Genomic DNA, 15,443 nt, shown 5'->3' with positions numbered 1-15,443 from the left:
CAGAAATAAATTTTTTTGCTGGGTCACAGATTCTGAGCCGACAGATCCATTTGCAATGCATGTTTGCCTGCCTTTCTGTGCAGTCACACACTAACAGGTCTGCACTAGAATGGCAGCAAGGAGCCCGAACTTCTTATTTTTAAACTGATGAAAGTAGAGTTTAATATCTTCACAAACATGTAATGTTGAAATGTTTGCAATCTAAGTGCTACACAAGCAGAGCACGAACACAGCGCTTCAATAAAGTGGCTCAGCCAAGTCTTATTATTCTTCACAATGTGTAAATGAAATGTAACCAGGAATTACCAGCTTGCATGACCAGAATTCCTGCCTCTTTCATTGAGGCATGCATATAAATCAAAAAGCATCATTTTACAAGGAAACATATCAACTTCCTACACCATTTACTCTTTGGAATAACATGAGCACTGTACTGTACCTGAGTTTTTCGTATTCTTAAATCTACTGAACCTTGGTTCTCATTGTCTTCATCTTTAATGCTTTGTTCTATAACTATAATTAAAATAAAAAAGGCAAGGATCATTGTTTAACATCAAGCATAATAAGGACAAGTGACATTGAAGATACAAGTTCATGTACGGTTTGATAGTAAGGATGGGACAAAATACATAAGTGGGCAGAACAATAGCAGATGTGATTTAATAGAATCTTACAGCACAGAAGGAGGACATTCAGCCCATCATGCCTGTGCTGGCTCTTTGAAAGAGCTTTCCAATTTAGTCCCACATCCCAGCTTTTTCCCCATAACCCTGCAAATTAGTTTTCTTCAAGTACATGTCCAATTGCCTTTTGAAAGTTCCTATGGAATCTGATTCCACTGCCCTTTCAGGGAGTGTGTTCCAGATCTTAACAACCCTCTGTGTGAAAAAATTTCTCCTCATTTCCCCTCTAGTTCTTTTGCCAATTATTTTAAATCTAAGACCTCTGGTTACCAACCCACTTGCCAGAAGAAACAGTTTCTTGCTACTTGCTCTATCAAAACCCCCTCAGAATTTTGAATACTCCTATTAGGTCTCCTTTAACCTTCTCTGCTTTAAGGAGAACAATCCCAGCTTCTCCAATCTCTCCACATAACAGAAGTCCCTCATCCCTGGTATCATCCTGGTAAATCTCCTCTGCACCCTCTCCAAGGCCTTGACATCCTTCCTAAAGTGTGGCGCCCAGAATTGTACACAATACTCCAGGCTGAGGCCTAACCAGTGATTTGTAAAGGTTTAGCATGACTACCTTGTTTTTGTATTCAATGCCCCCTATTTACAAAGCCAAGTATCCCATACGTTTTCTTAACCGCCTTATCAACTTGTCCTGCCACCTTCAATGATTTGTGAATATGCCCCCCCCCCACCCCCCCCACCCCCCCAGGTCCCTCTGCTCTTGCACCCCCTCAGAATAGGACATTTAGATTATTTTGCATCTCCATGTTGTTGCTCCCAAAGTGCATCACTTCACACTTCTCTGCATTAAATTGCATCTGCCATGTGTCTGCCCATTTCACCAGTCTGTCTCTGTCCTCCTGAAGTCTGCTACTATCCTCCTCACTATTTACTACATTGCCAAATTTTGCATCGTCCGCAAACTTCGAAATTATACTCCCTACACACAAGACCGGGTCATTTATATATAAGAAAAGCGATGGTCCAAATACCAACCCCTGGGGAACCTTACTGCATACTTCTCTCCAGTCAGAATAACATCCATTCCCCATTAGTCTCTGTCTCCTATCCCTGAGCCAATTACGCACCCAAGTTACCACCTCCCCTTTAATGCCACGTGCTTCTATACAGACAAATGTAAAGCACTGGGCCACAGAAGGCAAAAACAGGCAACAATCGTACTTCATGAATGGCGTTGAAATAGCTACAGTTGAAAGAGACCCGGAGTCTCAGTCGACTCAATGCTCAATATATCCAACCAATGCAAGGCACCAACAGAATGTTCAACCTACACAACAAGAAGAGTAGAATCTAATTTGAGGTAGTCATGTTCAAACTATCCAGTGCTCTGGCCAGACCACACCTCAAGTATTGTGTCCAGTTCTGGTCATCGAAATTTAAGCAAGACGTTCTAACATTGGAGGCAGTACAGAGACGAGCCACAAGGCTGACCCTTTGCCTTGGAGGTCTCAGCTATGAGGAAAGATTGGATAAACTTGGGGTTTTCAATCTTGAAAGAAGATGTCAGAGAGCTGATCTTAAGAGAGAAGCAAGATTGGAAAACACAAATCCAGGATATTTAGGATGAGGACAGGGGACTATAAATTCAAATTAGTAAAAGTCAAGTTTAGGACTGATATCAGGAAATTTATCTTCTCACACAAAGACTAAATCAAAGTGGATCATCTTTAAAAAGGTATAATGCTGAGCATGCAGGATAAGTACATATCAAAAACTAATAAACTCAGACAAAAATGTACCTAATCTGGATTAACAAACAAATTAAAAATATGAAAACAGACTTGGATTCTTTTCTCTAGAAAAGAGAAAGCTGAGGGGTGACCTGATAGAGGTAAACATAGAGGTGTTTCCACTTGTGGGGGAGTCCAAAACGAGATGTCATAAAATTATAAAATAGTCGCTAATAAATCCAATAGGGAATTCAGGAGAAACTTCTTTACCCAGAGAGTGGTGAGAATGTGGAACTCGCTCCCACAGGGAGTAGTTGAAGCAAATAGCACAGATGCATTTAAGGAGGAGCTAGACAAGCACATGAGGGAGCAAGGAATAGATAGGTATCCTGATAGGGTGAGATGAAGTACAGAGGGAGGAGGCTCGTGTAGAGCATAAACGCCGGCATAGACCAGTTGGGCCGAATGGCCTGTTTCTGTGCTGTAATTTTGATGTAACTCGATGATAAACAGAAAAAATGGCCTCACAAATCCAGATGAGAGAAAAAAGGGGAAGGGACTCATTGGGGTTACATGAAGACAATTTTTTTCTTTTAGAAACATAAGATATGGCATTAAGGACAATTAAAACTACTCAAGAAGAAAACAAAAAACTTACTACAATGCCAAATATCAAATGACCTAATTCAACAACAAAAAAAACGACATTAAATTTATAAACTTTCCATCAGGATGCAGGAATGTTAGCTTCAGCGTAAGTGCTGGCCGGAAAAGGGAAGCCCAGTGTAAGATTGGTGAGGCACAGTGACCCACACACCCTCTCCCTACGTGCCTTTTATTACCAGAGCCCCCAAGAGTAGGGGGTAATACCGAGAGAAACCCATAAACTCAGTAAGTTACAGGAGTTAGTGTAGCCTTAGTCTGCATGAAATCAGGTATTCCCTCAAAAACATACAATAGAACCTCTGGTGTGGATTTTCTCCCCTAAGTTTCAGGGTTTGGGAGGCGGGGGGGGGGGGGGGGGGAGGAGAGTGGGGAAGTGGTTAAGGAAAACAAATCTTTGTGCCTCTTGGTTACAGAACAGCAGGTACATGGTGGGGGGGTGGGGGTGGGGTAGTATAAACACAAATGACAGTCCTTAAAGACGTGGGGGAGATGAGCAGAATTTTTTTTTTTTACGCAGCGAGTTGTGATGATCTGGAATGCGCTGCCTGAAAGGGCGGTGGAAGCAGATTCAATAATAACTTTCAAGAAGGGAATTGGATAAATACTTGAAGGGGAAAAATTTGCAGGGCTATGGGGAAAGAGCAGGGGGAGCGGGACTAATTGGCACAGGCACATTGGGCCAAATGGCCTCCTTCTGTGCTGTGCAGGCTCGAGGGGCCGATTGGCCTACTCCTGCTCCTATTTCTTATGTGTGATTCTATGATCCATCAGGGCTGTATGCTTGCTTGTGGTCACCCACCCTAGTCATGGAGAGAAGATTTCACTTGGGGCAGGGGAGGAAAAAAAAAAGGAAAGACCATGTACAGATTAGTGCAAGAGTGCAATTAGTGATATACACACACACACACACACACACACACACACACACACCCCACACATCTCATTGGCCCATCTGAAAAAAAACAACTTACTTTTGAGCTTATTTCGGACTTTGTTTGCAGTCCCCTTGATTGCGAGTGTAAGTTCTTCGAGTTCTTCTTTGGTTTCTTTAAGAGAAAAGAAAAAGTTTTGAATGAACTTCTAAAAAGGAATATTGGAATCAAAATATTAAAAGGCTCTTTAGATTTTTATTGAAGGGAAGGAAGAAAATTCTCCACAATGTGTTCTTAACACCTGCCCTTAATTTTGTTAAGTTCAATATACCTGCAGCACTTTATTTCGAACCTCTTGATCTTTCGACAGCAAATCACTACACATCAGTTATTCAATGAACACAGTTATAGATAGCATCAGAGTCAAAGCCAACATCTTGTGAAAGTGACTCCTTTAGAGTTCCAATTTTTTGAAAGCCTAGCTGTTGGTACAGACGATGCAGGAAATGGGTTTGTATCCCATCAGAAACATTCGGTGTCGCCAGGAACTGTACTCAGATCCAAAACGAGTTTCACAGAAATAAATAAATATATTGGTTTCAAAAAGTTCTTAAGGGTATGTGCTCACACTCAGTCACTTGAAAGCAGTAGAACATAGTGTGTGCTCCTTTGTATTTTTTTTGTACAATGGAACAGCTCTCTATTTATGGAGAAAAAAAAAGTTAACAGTTCAAGTCGATGACCTTTCATCAGAACCTGAAACGTTAACTCTGTTTCTCTCTCCACAGATGCTGCCTGATTTGCTGAGTATTTCCAGCATCTCAGTATTTTGCTCACTATTTGTTTTGGCTAAGCTAATGTTTTTACAATACCTTCTATCTACTCAATCCCCAACGTCTCCACACGGTCCATATTTTTGTAGATTTGTAAATTTAACTTTCCTCAATTAGTAAAGTCTTAAGTGCTCTGCAATATAAACGTGGTATGTCACACACTGCTAACAGTCTGCATCCTCCAGTATCGAATCACTGATTGGAACAGTCTTCTGCCCCACTGGTATACATTTCTAAACAGTTAAAACTAATGCATGTTGGTGGAGAATTGGGAAATAAGGTGTGCCCAAGGAGGCTGGAAGAGTAACAAACTGCGACAACTCCCAGTCTCCAAGGTTGGAGTTATACTCCAGCCTGCGCAAAGCCAAACCACAGCGAGACTGCAATAACTCCCAGTCTCCAAGCAGTACAAGGCTGGAGTTATCCTGCAGAGTCTGTCGGTGCTTGGGACGGGACAGGGGTGGTGGGGGAGGGGGCAGGATGCCCTTTGAGGTGGAGACACTTTGTTGAAGCACAGCATTGATGGGGCCTTCAGCCCACTGTGTGGACCGTTTCCCTCTTCTTGTGACTCACAGGTCCACTGCGTTCAGCCTGCAATTTGTTTTAGTTTCAGATCTGCCCTATTTGCATTTTGATATTTTTTCCCCGTTTTGTGAGCCACTCCTTTGTCTTTTCACTCCCACCCTCCCATTGGCAGAGTCCTTTGCATCATCTCTAAGATCCTTTAACATCACTTGGCAGGTTGTTTAGCCAATTAACTCCCACAGTGATTGATGAGTGTTGGTGTCCCCCCCAACCTTCCTAAAATGCTGTTTAAAAAGAACGAACTTGCATTTATATGGTGCCGTTTACAACCTTAGGAAGTGCCAACCCACTTTACAGCCAGTGAAGCACTTTTTTTTGAAGTGTAATCTCTGTAGTAATGTGGAAAACGCAGCAACCAATTTGCACACAGCAAGCTCCCCTAAATAGCAGTGAGATAATGACCGGATATTCTGTGTTTTTATATATAAAAAAAGGTGTGGTTGAGGGATAAATATTGGCCCAGGACACAGAGGAAGACTCCCGGGCTCTTCTTCGAATAGTGCCATGGGATCTTTAACGTCCACCTGAGAGGGCGGACGGGGCCTCGGTTTAATGTCTTGCCCAAAAGACAGTGCAGCACTCCCTCAGTACTGCACTGGGAGCGTCAGCCTAGATTATGAGCTCAAGTCTCTGGAATGGGACTTGAACCGATGATGACCTTCTGACTCAGAGGCCAGATTGCTGCCAACTGAGCCAGGGCTGTTTCAGTCTATTGAAGGGTACACACCCAAAACTCTCCTGTTTCCATTACAGATGCTGACGACTTAATGTAGATTTCCAGCATTTCTGTTTTTTATTTTGAAATTAAACTCCAGCAGCTGCAAACCAAGGACAAAACTACTTGCTCCCGCCTGCCTAAGTTTGATTTAGTAACTTCTCATTGGAGCTTTGATACACAGCTGGCATTGCTGAGAACCAATTTCATCTAGCCTATTATACACTAGAAAACAGTGACTGATTCCAGCTAGTTTCTATGTGAAGTTCTTTAACTAGCTGTAGTCTTTTTACTCTACAATATTTTTAGTTTCATAAAATCTGAGGATTAAGACCTAGCTAATTATTTAAACACCAATCTTAACCAGGAATCTATAAACAATCCTATTTATCCGTTGGCACAGAATTACAACAAAATCAAACTGAAAACGACTGGTTTCTGCAACTGCATTTCTGTTACAGAAAACAGGATAGTAACCAGCTGAGAAGCTCATTTTTCTCCAAAGCCTCACTAAACAAGACCAATTTTCTACCAATAATATTCAATTAGAAATTTCTTTTAATACAACTGTTTTCTACTGTTCACATGGACGAAAAATTGAAGTAATTAGCAGAGGAAAAAAACTCCCAAATTATGCTAAGAGAGTACGATTTTGAAAACTTTTTGGGGATAAAACGTTCACCACACTCAATGTTGCAACCTGAAATAAACGCCGTTAGCTGATACAATGGTTCTTTCCTTTACCAGCTTCAGGTGAAAGGAGCACTTCACTCTCTTGCACAGTCTCCCACCCCAAACAGAAAACCCTCTTACCAACCTGACTATAGCTAGCAATTAAAAGAAGACAGTTGGCTAAAATAATTTAATAGAAATGACAAACTATTTACCACCCTGACTTAGGCATGTATCAGCCGTTCCTTCATTGTCGCTGGGTCAAAATCCTGGAACTCCCTCCCTAACAGCACTGTGGGAGAACCTTCACCACACGGACTGCAGCGGTTCAAGAAGGCGGCTCACCACCACCTTCTCAAGGGGCAACTAGGGATGGGCAATAAATGTTGGCCTCGCCAGCGACATCCACATCCCAGGAATGATTTTTTTTTTTAAAAAGCACAGAAATTCCAGGAAATGCTCGTTTTCCCATTTAAAGTGAAAGGTCATTAGCAAAGCTTCAAAAGACAGTATCTAAACATTCATATTGTTTTTAAATCACTTTTGGTTTCAGCTTACATTCATAATTCAGTTGAAGAAAACACTATTTTGTTTGAATGCAATTATCTTATAGTGAGAGTTGTCTCCAATAAGAGATATCAATAAACTCTCACACAAGACTCCTGTAAACAAAAATTCATAACCCCAGTTGGTCAGGTATTTAAAATTTGCATTTATTTTCTGCTTTCCCCACCCCCGCTCCCAAAACAGGGAAGAACTGTCCTTAGTATTTGGTGTCATGCAAAGCAATTCCCAACACCCCTCTGGAATTCCGGTACGGAGATGAAAACGTCCCGTAACAAGCCAAACAACATTTATTCAAAATCTTCAGAGACAGAGACAGTGCACTACAATACATCGTAGGACATCATCTTACTAAATTATAAAGCTGAAAATGTTAAAGGCTACGCACAGGCCAGTGTGCGAGAGATTCAATGGCTTGTGTCCACAAACCAGAGGACTGTGCGTGCAAAGATGCTGAGTTACTAAACTTGTCAGCCAATCACATACACTTGTTACCTTAGTCCATTTGAGGGGGTCATACTTTCACTTGCTATCTGACATTACACCCCACAGTATACTTTGCACCACCCTAACTGAAACTGGCTGGTAAGATAGCAAAATATACAACTTCATTCAGCCAACATCTCAGTCCACGTGCATATGGATTTCCCTTAGTGAATGTCCACATTATGTAATGTACTAGCATATCTCCTGTGCTCTTCTCAAGAGTTGGAGGATATGCTATTTCATAATGGAAGTGTTAACAACACACTGGGGAAAGTGTTACACAAAGTAAGTGTGACACTTGGTGCACATTATATGCACGACTTTTAATGCTGCTAGTAAATCTCCAGCAGCATCTCTGAGTTTTATAATAACGGGGTGTGTTGTACAAAGTACCGTTACCAGGGACACTGACTGATCAGCATTGGGGATAGTAGCTCTGGGATCAGCCAGTACTGGGTTAGGATTGCAGGATCTAGCAGTACTTTGATGTGGGCTTCTAGGGTCTGGGAAGGGGCTAACAGTGCCAGGAAGACCTAGAGGGGGAGGCTCTAGCAATACTGGAACAGGTCCTGGGATCTGGGGGCATTGGGAGTGAGATCTAACAACCTGGGAGCACTGGGGTGAGGTTATGGGATTAGGGAGCATTAGTAATGCAGTCTAGGAGGTTTGTGAGCACCGAGACAGGGAGGAGGGAAGGGAGGAATTATGAGGAGAGTTGAAAAGGTCGAGCAGGAGGGGGTTTGGAACACTTTGCCAGGATCCAACGGTGTTATGGGGAGCAGGGTCTAACATTCTCGTGAGAGGCAGGGGGCGAGGGAAAATGGAGCCCAAAGTACCAGTGGCCCCATCTGACCCATCAGGCGACCAGCCCCTCAGCCCCACCCCCCGGCACCATGTGGTCGCAGCACCAATTTTCCCATCACTAGCCAGCTCCCATCATCATATTCTTGTCTTCAAGTATTTAAGCATAAATTATCTGCTTGTTAAAATGAATGGATGGACCATTTTCTTCTATGCAGTACCAACATGTGCCAGCAGCTTACTATTAATGAATGTGCTGACTTATACAGTCTTTATTGAACATAAATCTCTTCAAAACACTCAAAAGTTCAGATTTTATATATATTAAAAAAAAACTTAGGCCTCAAAAATGGTTCAGGAAAGATTTTTTTTAAACTGAATATATAGCATCAAAAGTAATGATTAAAATATCTGTTCTCTAAACAATGCTTTCTTTTCAAAGCAGCAAAAACCGCCAACAGCTGTTATTAATTCCACTGCTGTTACCATTCACACATGCTGTTTCTGTTTTTCTGTGAAGAGTTCATAACAGAAAACCACAACTGTAATATATTTATATCAATTTATCAGTCACCTGAAATAAAAGATTTTGAAAATTCAATCTCCAAGTTTCTGTCAGTCGTTTGGAAAAAGTGAAGAAACTCTCAAACGCGTGTGGATGCAGAAATAACTGGCTGAAATAACTAATCTGCACATCTTCAGAATGTACAGATTGCATTCCGGAAAATTCTTCAAACTGCACATGCTCAGAATGCACAGATGTGATCAAAAGCTTTCTCAATTATTGAGATGAACTATCCAGTCGAAGCCCAGGCCTTTGAGAGAGATTGAGGCCTTCAATTAAAAATTTTAATGACTACATTAAAAAACAATACAATGGATAAATGCAACTGAGTTATTGTGAAATATGTAATTGTAGTGTTTAAATACTTATTTTGAAAATTAGAAACTTGAGTTACTGAGCAAAAATGGCATGTGAAAAGTTTTCAGATGAAAGTTGACAAATCTGCTCCACAACATTACCCAGTGGCCAACGTGTGGAACTGCTGTCACTTTAATGGGAGAATCCTATTAAAAATGTGACAGGGCAAGTGTCAGGAGGTGTGGACACGGTTAACATCGAAGATCCCTTTAAGGTGACAGGACATACCAATTCTAATAAAATGCATAGGTGGATTCTAGAAAGCTTAAAACATATTGCTGCTAGCTCAAAATAAGACCATGCATTGACAGTACATTATTTAGCTAAAGGCCAGGTCATACTGCTCAAGATCAATTGTAAACAATTTTACAACACCAAGTTATAGTCCAGCAATTTTATTTTAAATTCACAAGCTTTCGGAGATTTTCTCCTTCCTCAGGCAAATGTTTGCCTGAGGAAGGAGAAAATCTCCGAAAGCTTGTGAATTTAAAATAAAATTGCTGGACTATAACTTGGTGTTGTAAAATTGTTTACAATTGTCAACCCCAGTCCATCACCGGCATCTCCACATCATGCTCAAGATCAGCCAAGGCACAAAACAACTTGATTCAGTTTTAAACTACAAGTAACCATGAGAATTTAAAACCACACCAGTTAAAAAGGGATTGGGGAGGGGAGGGGGTAAACAGGATCTCTTTAGATCAAGTTGACTCCATGATGACACGCTGAGCAATGCAAGATTTGTTCAGAGTCCAACATCCTTGGCAGACTTGACACTCCCAGTGGGTTTGTCACTGGGGCTGGAATTCTTCCACTCGGTACCACATAATCTTGCAAACTCTATTTGGCTCGTGTGAAGCATAAACACCAGCATGGACCAGTTGGGCCGAATGGCCTGTTTCTGTGCTGTACATTCTACGTAAAAACTAATGGGTAGGTTGGTCCTAACTGGACAGGAAGTGGAAAGCTTACCAGTGCTCTGTGTTGGCAAGCTGCATTGTTTAAGCTAGTTAAACTCCAGCAGCATCCATGCTCACACCTGACAGCCCTAGCACTGGTCAACCTGTACCCACCCTTTCTAGGCATGGGGAAGTGGGGTGAGGCTCTGGATAAAAAAAAAAGAGTGCGCAAACAAAAAACTTTATCCCTGTGGATTTCCCAAGTATGGGCACTGGTTTCCATGCATATCAATAAAATATTGTCAAAGCAATTAAGAACCAATTTAATATCGAGATGTCAGTAGAGTGGGGAGAAATGTTCACTTGCAATTTTCATAATCAAATTTCAGAATCTTTTTAAACGGAAGTTGAAGTTAGATTCTATAATTCACTCGTGCAATAGGGGCTGCATACCTTGCAGAAAGTGAATTTGGCTGCAACTCAGGAAACCGATAGCTTCAGATCAGCATCAAGGGGCAATGGGATCGCTGACTCCAGTTCGATCAATAGGACCACCTGTTGAATAAATCCAGGGCAGGTGTCACTTCAACACCTTCCTGATCTCAACTAGTTTCTAGAGGGTTCGGACATAGACACGGACCGCCAGATATCACACTTTTATTGCGGATACAAAACAATTTAGAAGAGAAAGCCAGTCGTGGATCTTGAGCCTGAAACTTGGAAGCTCTTTGCAATCGGCAAAGTTCCCTAATCAATAACTGACGTGCTTGGACCTTCACTTAATCAAACTGCGGCCTTAAAGGGACAATACTCCCCTTAGCAGCAGAATAATACATCGTGCATCAACTTACCGTTGGAGATCCTCTGGTACATAAACAAATTTCTCAAGTGTCAACCACCGACAAAACTAATCATTTCCTGCTCATTTCTTCTGATTTTTCTTGGGAAGTTCCTGATGTCAATTGGCCTCTAACTGACCTCGAGAAGGTGCAGCTTAGACCATATGGCCTTAAAAAAGGGGTACACCTGTTACACACAACTGCACCATCTCAGCATAATAATGCACTTAATGTTACATGAGACAATGTTCCTGACATAAGTGTATCCTCTGACTTACGAAATAGAGATCTCACATATGCTTAAGAAATCAGGTCCAGGAATCTTGTCTCCATCACACATTCATCATCATTTCAAAATGTCAGACCTGTATATTTTAAAGTCAGTTACTTCATGCTGGTTTCTTAAGACTTGGAAATTTACAAAGAACTCCCAATCTGCAGACATCCCTAACCAGCAACTAACCTCTAATTCAACTCAAGATCTACATCACTTATACCGTGTGGCCCTAAAAGGATAGGCCACCTCAAAAATAATGCAATGCTCGATTTTATAAAGCAATGTGCCAGCTGACTTGATGCAAGTTATACCATGAGATCAATTAGTCCAACTCCCCCGCACTTTCCCCATAGCTCTGCAAATTTTTCCTTTACAAGTATTTATCCAATTCCCTTTTGAAAGTTACTATTGAGTCTGCATCCATTCCTGGTACCGTTCTAGTAAATCTCCTCTGCACCCTCTCCAAGGCCTTGACATCCTTCCTAAAGTGCGGTGCTCAGAACTGAACACAATACGCCAGCTGAAGCCTAACCAGTGTTTTGTAAAGGTTTAGTATAACTGCCTTGCTTTTGTACTCTATGGCCTCTATTTTTAAAGCCAAGGATCCTGTCTGCTTTTTTAAAAAAAAAGCCTTCTAAACTTGTCCTGCCACCTTCAAAGATTTATGCATGTGAACCCCCCAGGTGTCTCTGTTCCTGCACCCCCTTTAAAATAGTACTAGTTAGTTTATTCTGCCTCTCCTCATTTTTCCTCCCAAAATGCATCACTTCACACTTCCTTCAGTAATAACAGTTTAATGAAAGATGAAGAAAGCGAGGGGAGCTCTTGGTGCATTGGTGACTGAGTCACCCCTTCACACTGCACGTGTGCACGAGTCAGCCCTTTCACAAGAGCTAACACAAACAGTTAACGACCAAGTTTCAGAAAAGCTGTAACACTCAACCAATATCTCCAAGAGAGAAAACAGAATAAATAATTGTCAATTATTGCTGACGCTGTACTAATACAGTGTGAAGTAGATATTTTGATACAGACTCATGACTTCTTGATAGCTCACAGTGCTTGAAGATATTAAGTGTAATGAGACACGGTTTCAATGGAGCTCACGTAAGGTAATTATGATTGAAATCTTAAAATGAGGAAAAGGCAAGGACTTCTCTTTTTATGTTTAGTGCCGCTGTTGAACATACTTCCCCACAGCCTCCTGCCACATCCTTGTGTAGGTCTGACATATCGGCTTGACTGCTTGCCTTCACACACACCCAGCTGTCAGACTCCAATTCTGGGCAAGAAAACACATAACATTCTAGTACTTCCTGGATACCACAGTAAAACAGACACATATTAAATAATTCTGCAGTTCTGAGTTACATAAAGCAGACACGAAAAATTATGGCAAAATATTGCACAAATATTGACACAGATTATCCTTTGCTTCAATCAACAGCAGATTAAAAACTGTTTCATTCATGTAGCAGGGCACTAAAGAAAGAAGGTGCATTGCTATAGCACCTTTCACGACCTCAGGACGTCCCAAAGCATTTTACAGCCAACTAAGTACTTTTGCAGTGTAGTCACTGTTGTAATGTAGGAAAGGTGGCAGCCAATCTGCGTACAGCAAGATCCCACAAACAGCAATCTGATAGCAACCAGATAATCTGTTTTTGTGATGTTGGTTGAAGGGTAAATATTGGCCAGGACACCAGGGAGAGGTTCCCTGCTCTTCTTCAAAATAGTAGAGAATTTTTTTTATATCCACCTGGCGGAGCAGATGGGGCCTCGGTTTAACATCTCATCCAAAAGACGGCACCTCCACAGTGCAGCGCTCCCTCAGTACTGCGCTGGAATGTCAGCCTAGATTATGTGCTCAAGTCCCTGCAGTGGGGCTTGAACCCATGACCTTCTGACTCTGAGGCGAGAGTGCTACCCACTGAGCCACGGCTGACACCTGATGTCACTGACCAAGAAATCACACTCACCTCAGCAAAACCTACCAGTCAAACTCAAGTCATTCCACCAAAGGATATAAAAGGAGACTTTCTTGGATCTGTGCCTGGGCCTACTAAATCACCCGAATATCAGAGAATCGGGCAGGCTGAATTGCAAGGAGCCCAATATTTGGCGTTCAGCTGATACAACAACAACTTGCATTTATAGAGTGCCTTTAACGTCCCAAGGCGCTTCAGAGGATCGATTATCAAACAAAATACGCACACAGGAAAATCTTCCTTATAACTTCTAAAGGTATAATAGTTCATTCATACTTCACAATGACCCACAAACTGTAATCCCATTTTGGTGCAGACATGCTACTCGAGACCTTAAAAGGGACAAAAATCTCGCCTCAAATGGGTGACAGGAGAGAAGTGTGTACCTGTCATTTCTTAATACTGTCCGAGCCTACCAGTGTGACTGAACAGGTACCACCCGCACCCTAATGTACCATTTGGACTGAATTTACCCGCTCATTAGTCACATTTTAATGGCTTGTAACTGGAGACCGACAACTCAGTAACCATGCCAACTCTTCCATGTTATGTTCCGTTTCCTAGAAACAAGAACATGGAGACTCCCCACTTCCTTATTTTGGGCCCTGGTCTATGTGGATTAGACAGGATTTTACTGTAAGTAAATGATGCCACAATCTTCTGCACAAGAAATGTCCAGTTTCACAAAAGAGAGAGAGAGAGGCAGCAAAAGTAAATAAAAAGGACAGGGTTTATTTTAGAAAATCGCAGGTGTATAAAATCTGACAAGAGCCAACTGTCTCAGGCTCAAAGCATCTTTAGTTTAGAAGAACTATATATGATTCTGGGAAAGTTAAACAATCTTTTATAACATTAAGACAGCACTACGTTAAAAGGTATTATATAAATGCAAGTTGTTAATCTAACGTATAGAATTCCCACCCATTCGAGCATAGCATTTATGGCGATGGTTTAATTTTCAGGTGATGCAATTTCTAGTGTAAGCACAATCAACCAGAAACCAACAGCTAGTAAAGCTCTCGAGTCCAGTAACAGTGACTCTATGCCTACTGTCCTTCCTTACTCATTTTTAATTAGCAATCAACTCATTTCACTAGTATCTCTCTCTCATAGGAACAAGAGGAGGCTATTCAGCCCCTCGAATCTACTCTGCCATTCAATTAGATCCTGACCTTAACTCCATTTACCTGCCTTTGCTCCATATCCCTTAATACCCTAAACCAACTAAAATCTATCAATTTCAACATTTTCAATTGACCCCCAGCGGTAACAGCTTATGGGAGAGTTCCAGATTTCCACTACCCTGTGTGAGAAAAAGTGCTTCCTGACATCACCTCTGAACAGCCTAGCTTTAATTTTAAGGTTATGCCCCCTTGTTCGGGACTCCCCCCACCACCACCAGAGGAAATAGTTTCTCTCTACCTTATTAATCTTCTATACTCCAGGGAATACAAGGCTAGTCTATGAGTCATGAAGAGATTTTACTCAGCAAATCATGGAGCAGCTATAAATTTCAGCTCCTTGACCGACCACAAAATAAATGTTTGAATTTACTAGGAAATGTTATACATTAGAATGAAATAGATATGACTATCAATGACTTGGTTGAAAGGACCGAATGTATGGTTGCTAAATTTGCTGATGACACAAAGGTAGGTAGAAAAGTAAATTGTGAAGAGGACATAAGGAGCCTGCAAAGGGATATAGATAGGTTAAGCGAGTGGGCAAAAAATTGGTAGATGGAGAATAATGTGGGAAAATGTGAACTTGTCCACTTTGGCAGGAGGAATAGAAAAGCAGTATATTATTTAAATGGAGAGAGATTGCAGAATTCTGAGTCAGAGGGATCTGGGTGTCCGAGTACATGAATCACAAAAAGTTAGTATGCAGGTACAGCAAGAGATTAGAAAGGCAAATGGAATGTTATTATTTATTGCAAGGGGAATGGAATATAAAAGT

General features: G+C 41.4%; 1 protein-coding gene across 1 annotated transcript in view; it reads right to left on the bottom strand.

Moving 5' to 3' along the window:
* LOC137342287 (syntaxin-2-like) overlaps window positions 1–15,443 on the bottom strand; it is a 46,796-nt gene that overhangs the window by 19,648 nt on the left and 11,705 nt on the right. The window contains exons 4-5 of the mRNA XM_068006198.1: window positions 4,003–4,077; window positions 440–513 (exon numbers count right to left, since the gene is read on the bottom strand). Of these exons, the coding sequence (XP_067862299.1) occupies window positions 440–513; window positions 4,003–4,077 (149 nt within the window). The remainder of the gene's footprint in view (window positions 1–439; window positions 514–4,002; window positions 4,078–15,443) is intronic.

The sequence above is a fragment of the Heptranchias perlo genome, chromosome 25, assembly GCF_035084215.1.
Source record: "Heptranchias perlo isolate sHepPer1 chromosome 25, sHepPer1.hap1, whole genome shotgun sequence".
NCBI lineage: Eukaryota > Metazoa > Chordata > Chondrichthyes > Hexanchiformes > Hexanchidae > Heptranchias > Heptranchias perlo.
Note: the sequence above shows the minus strand (reverse complement) of the source record. Positions and strands in the feature narration are given on the sequence as shown.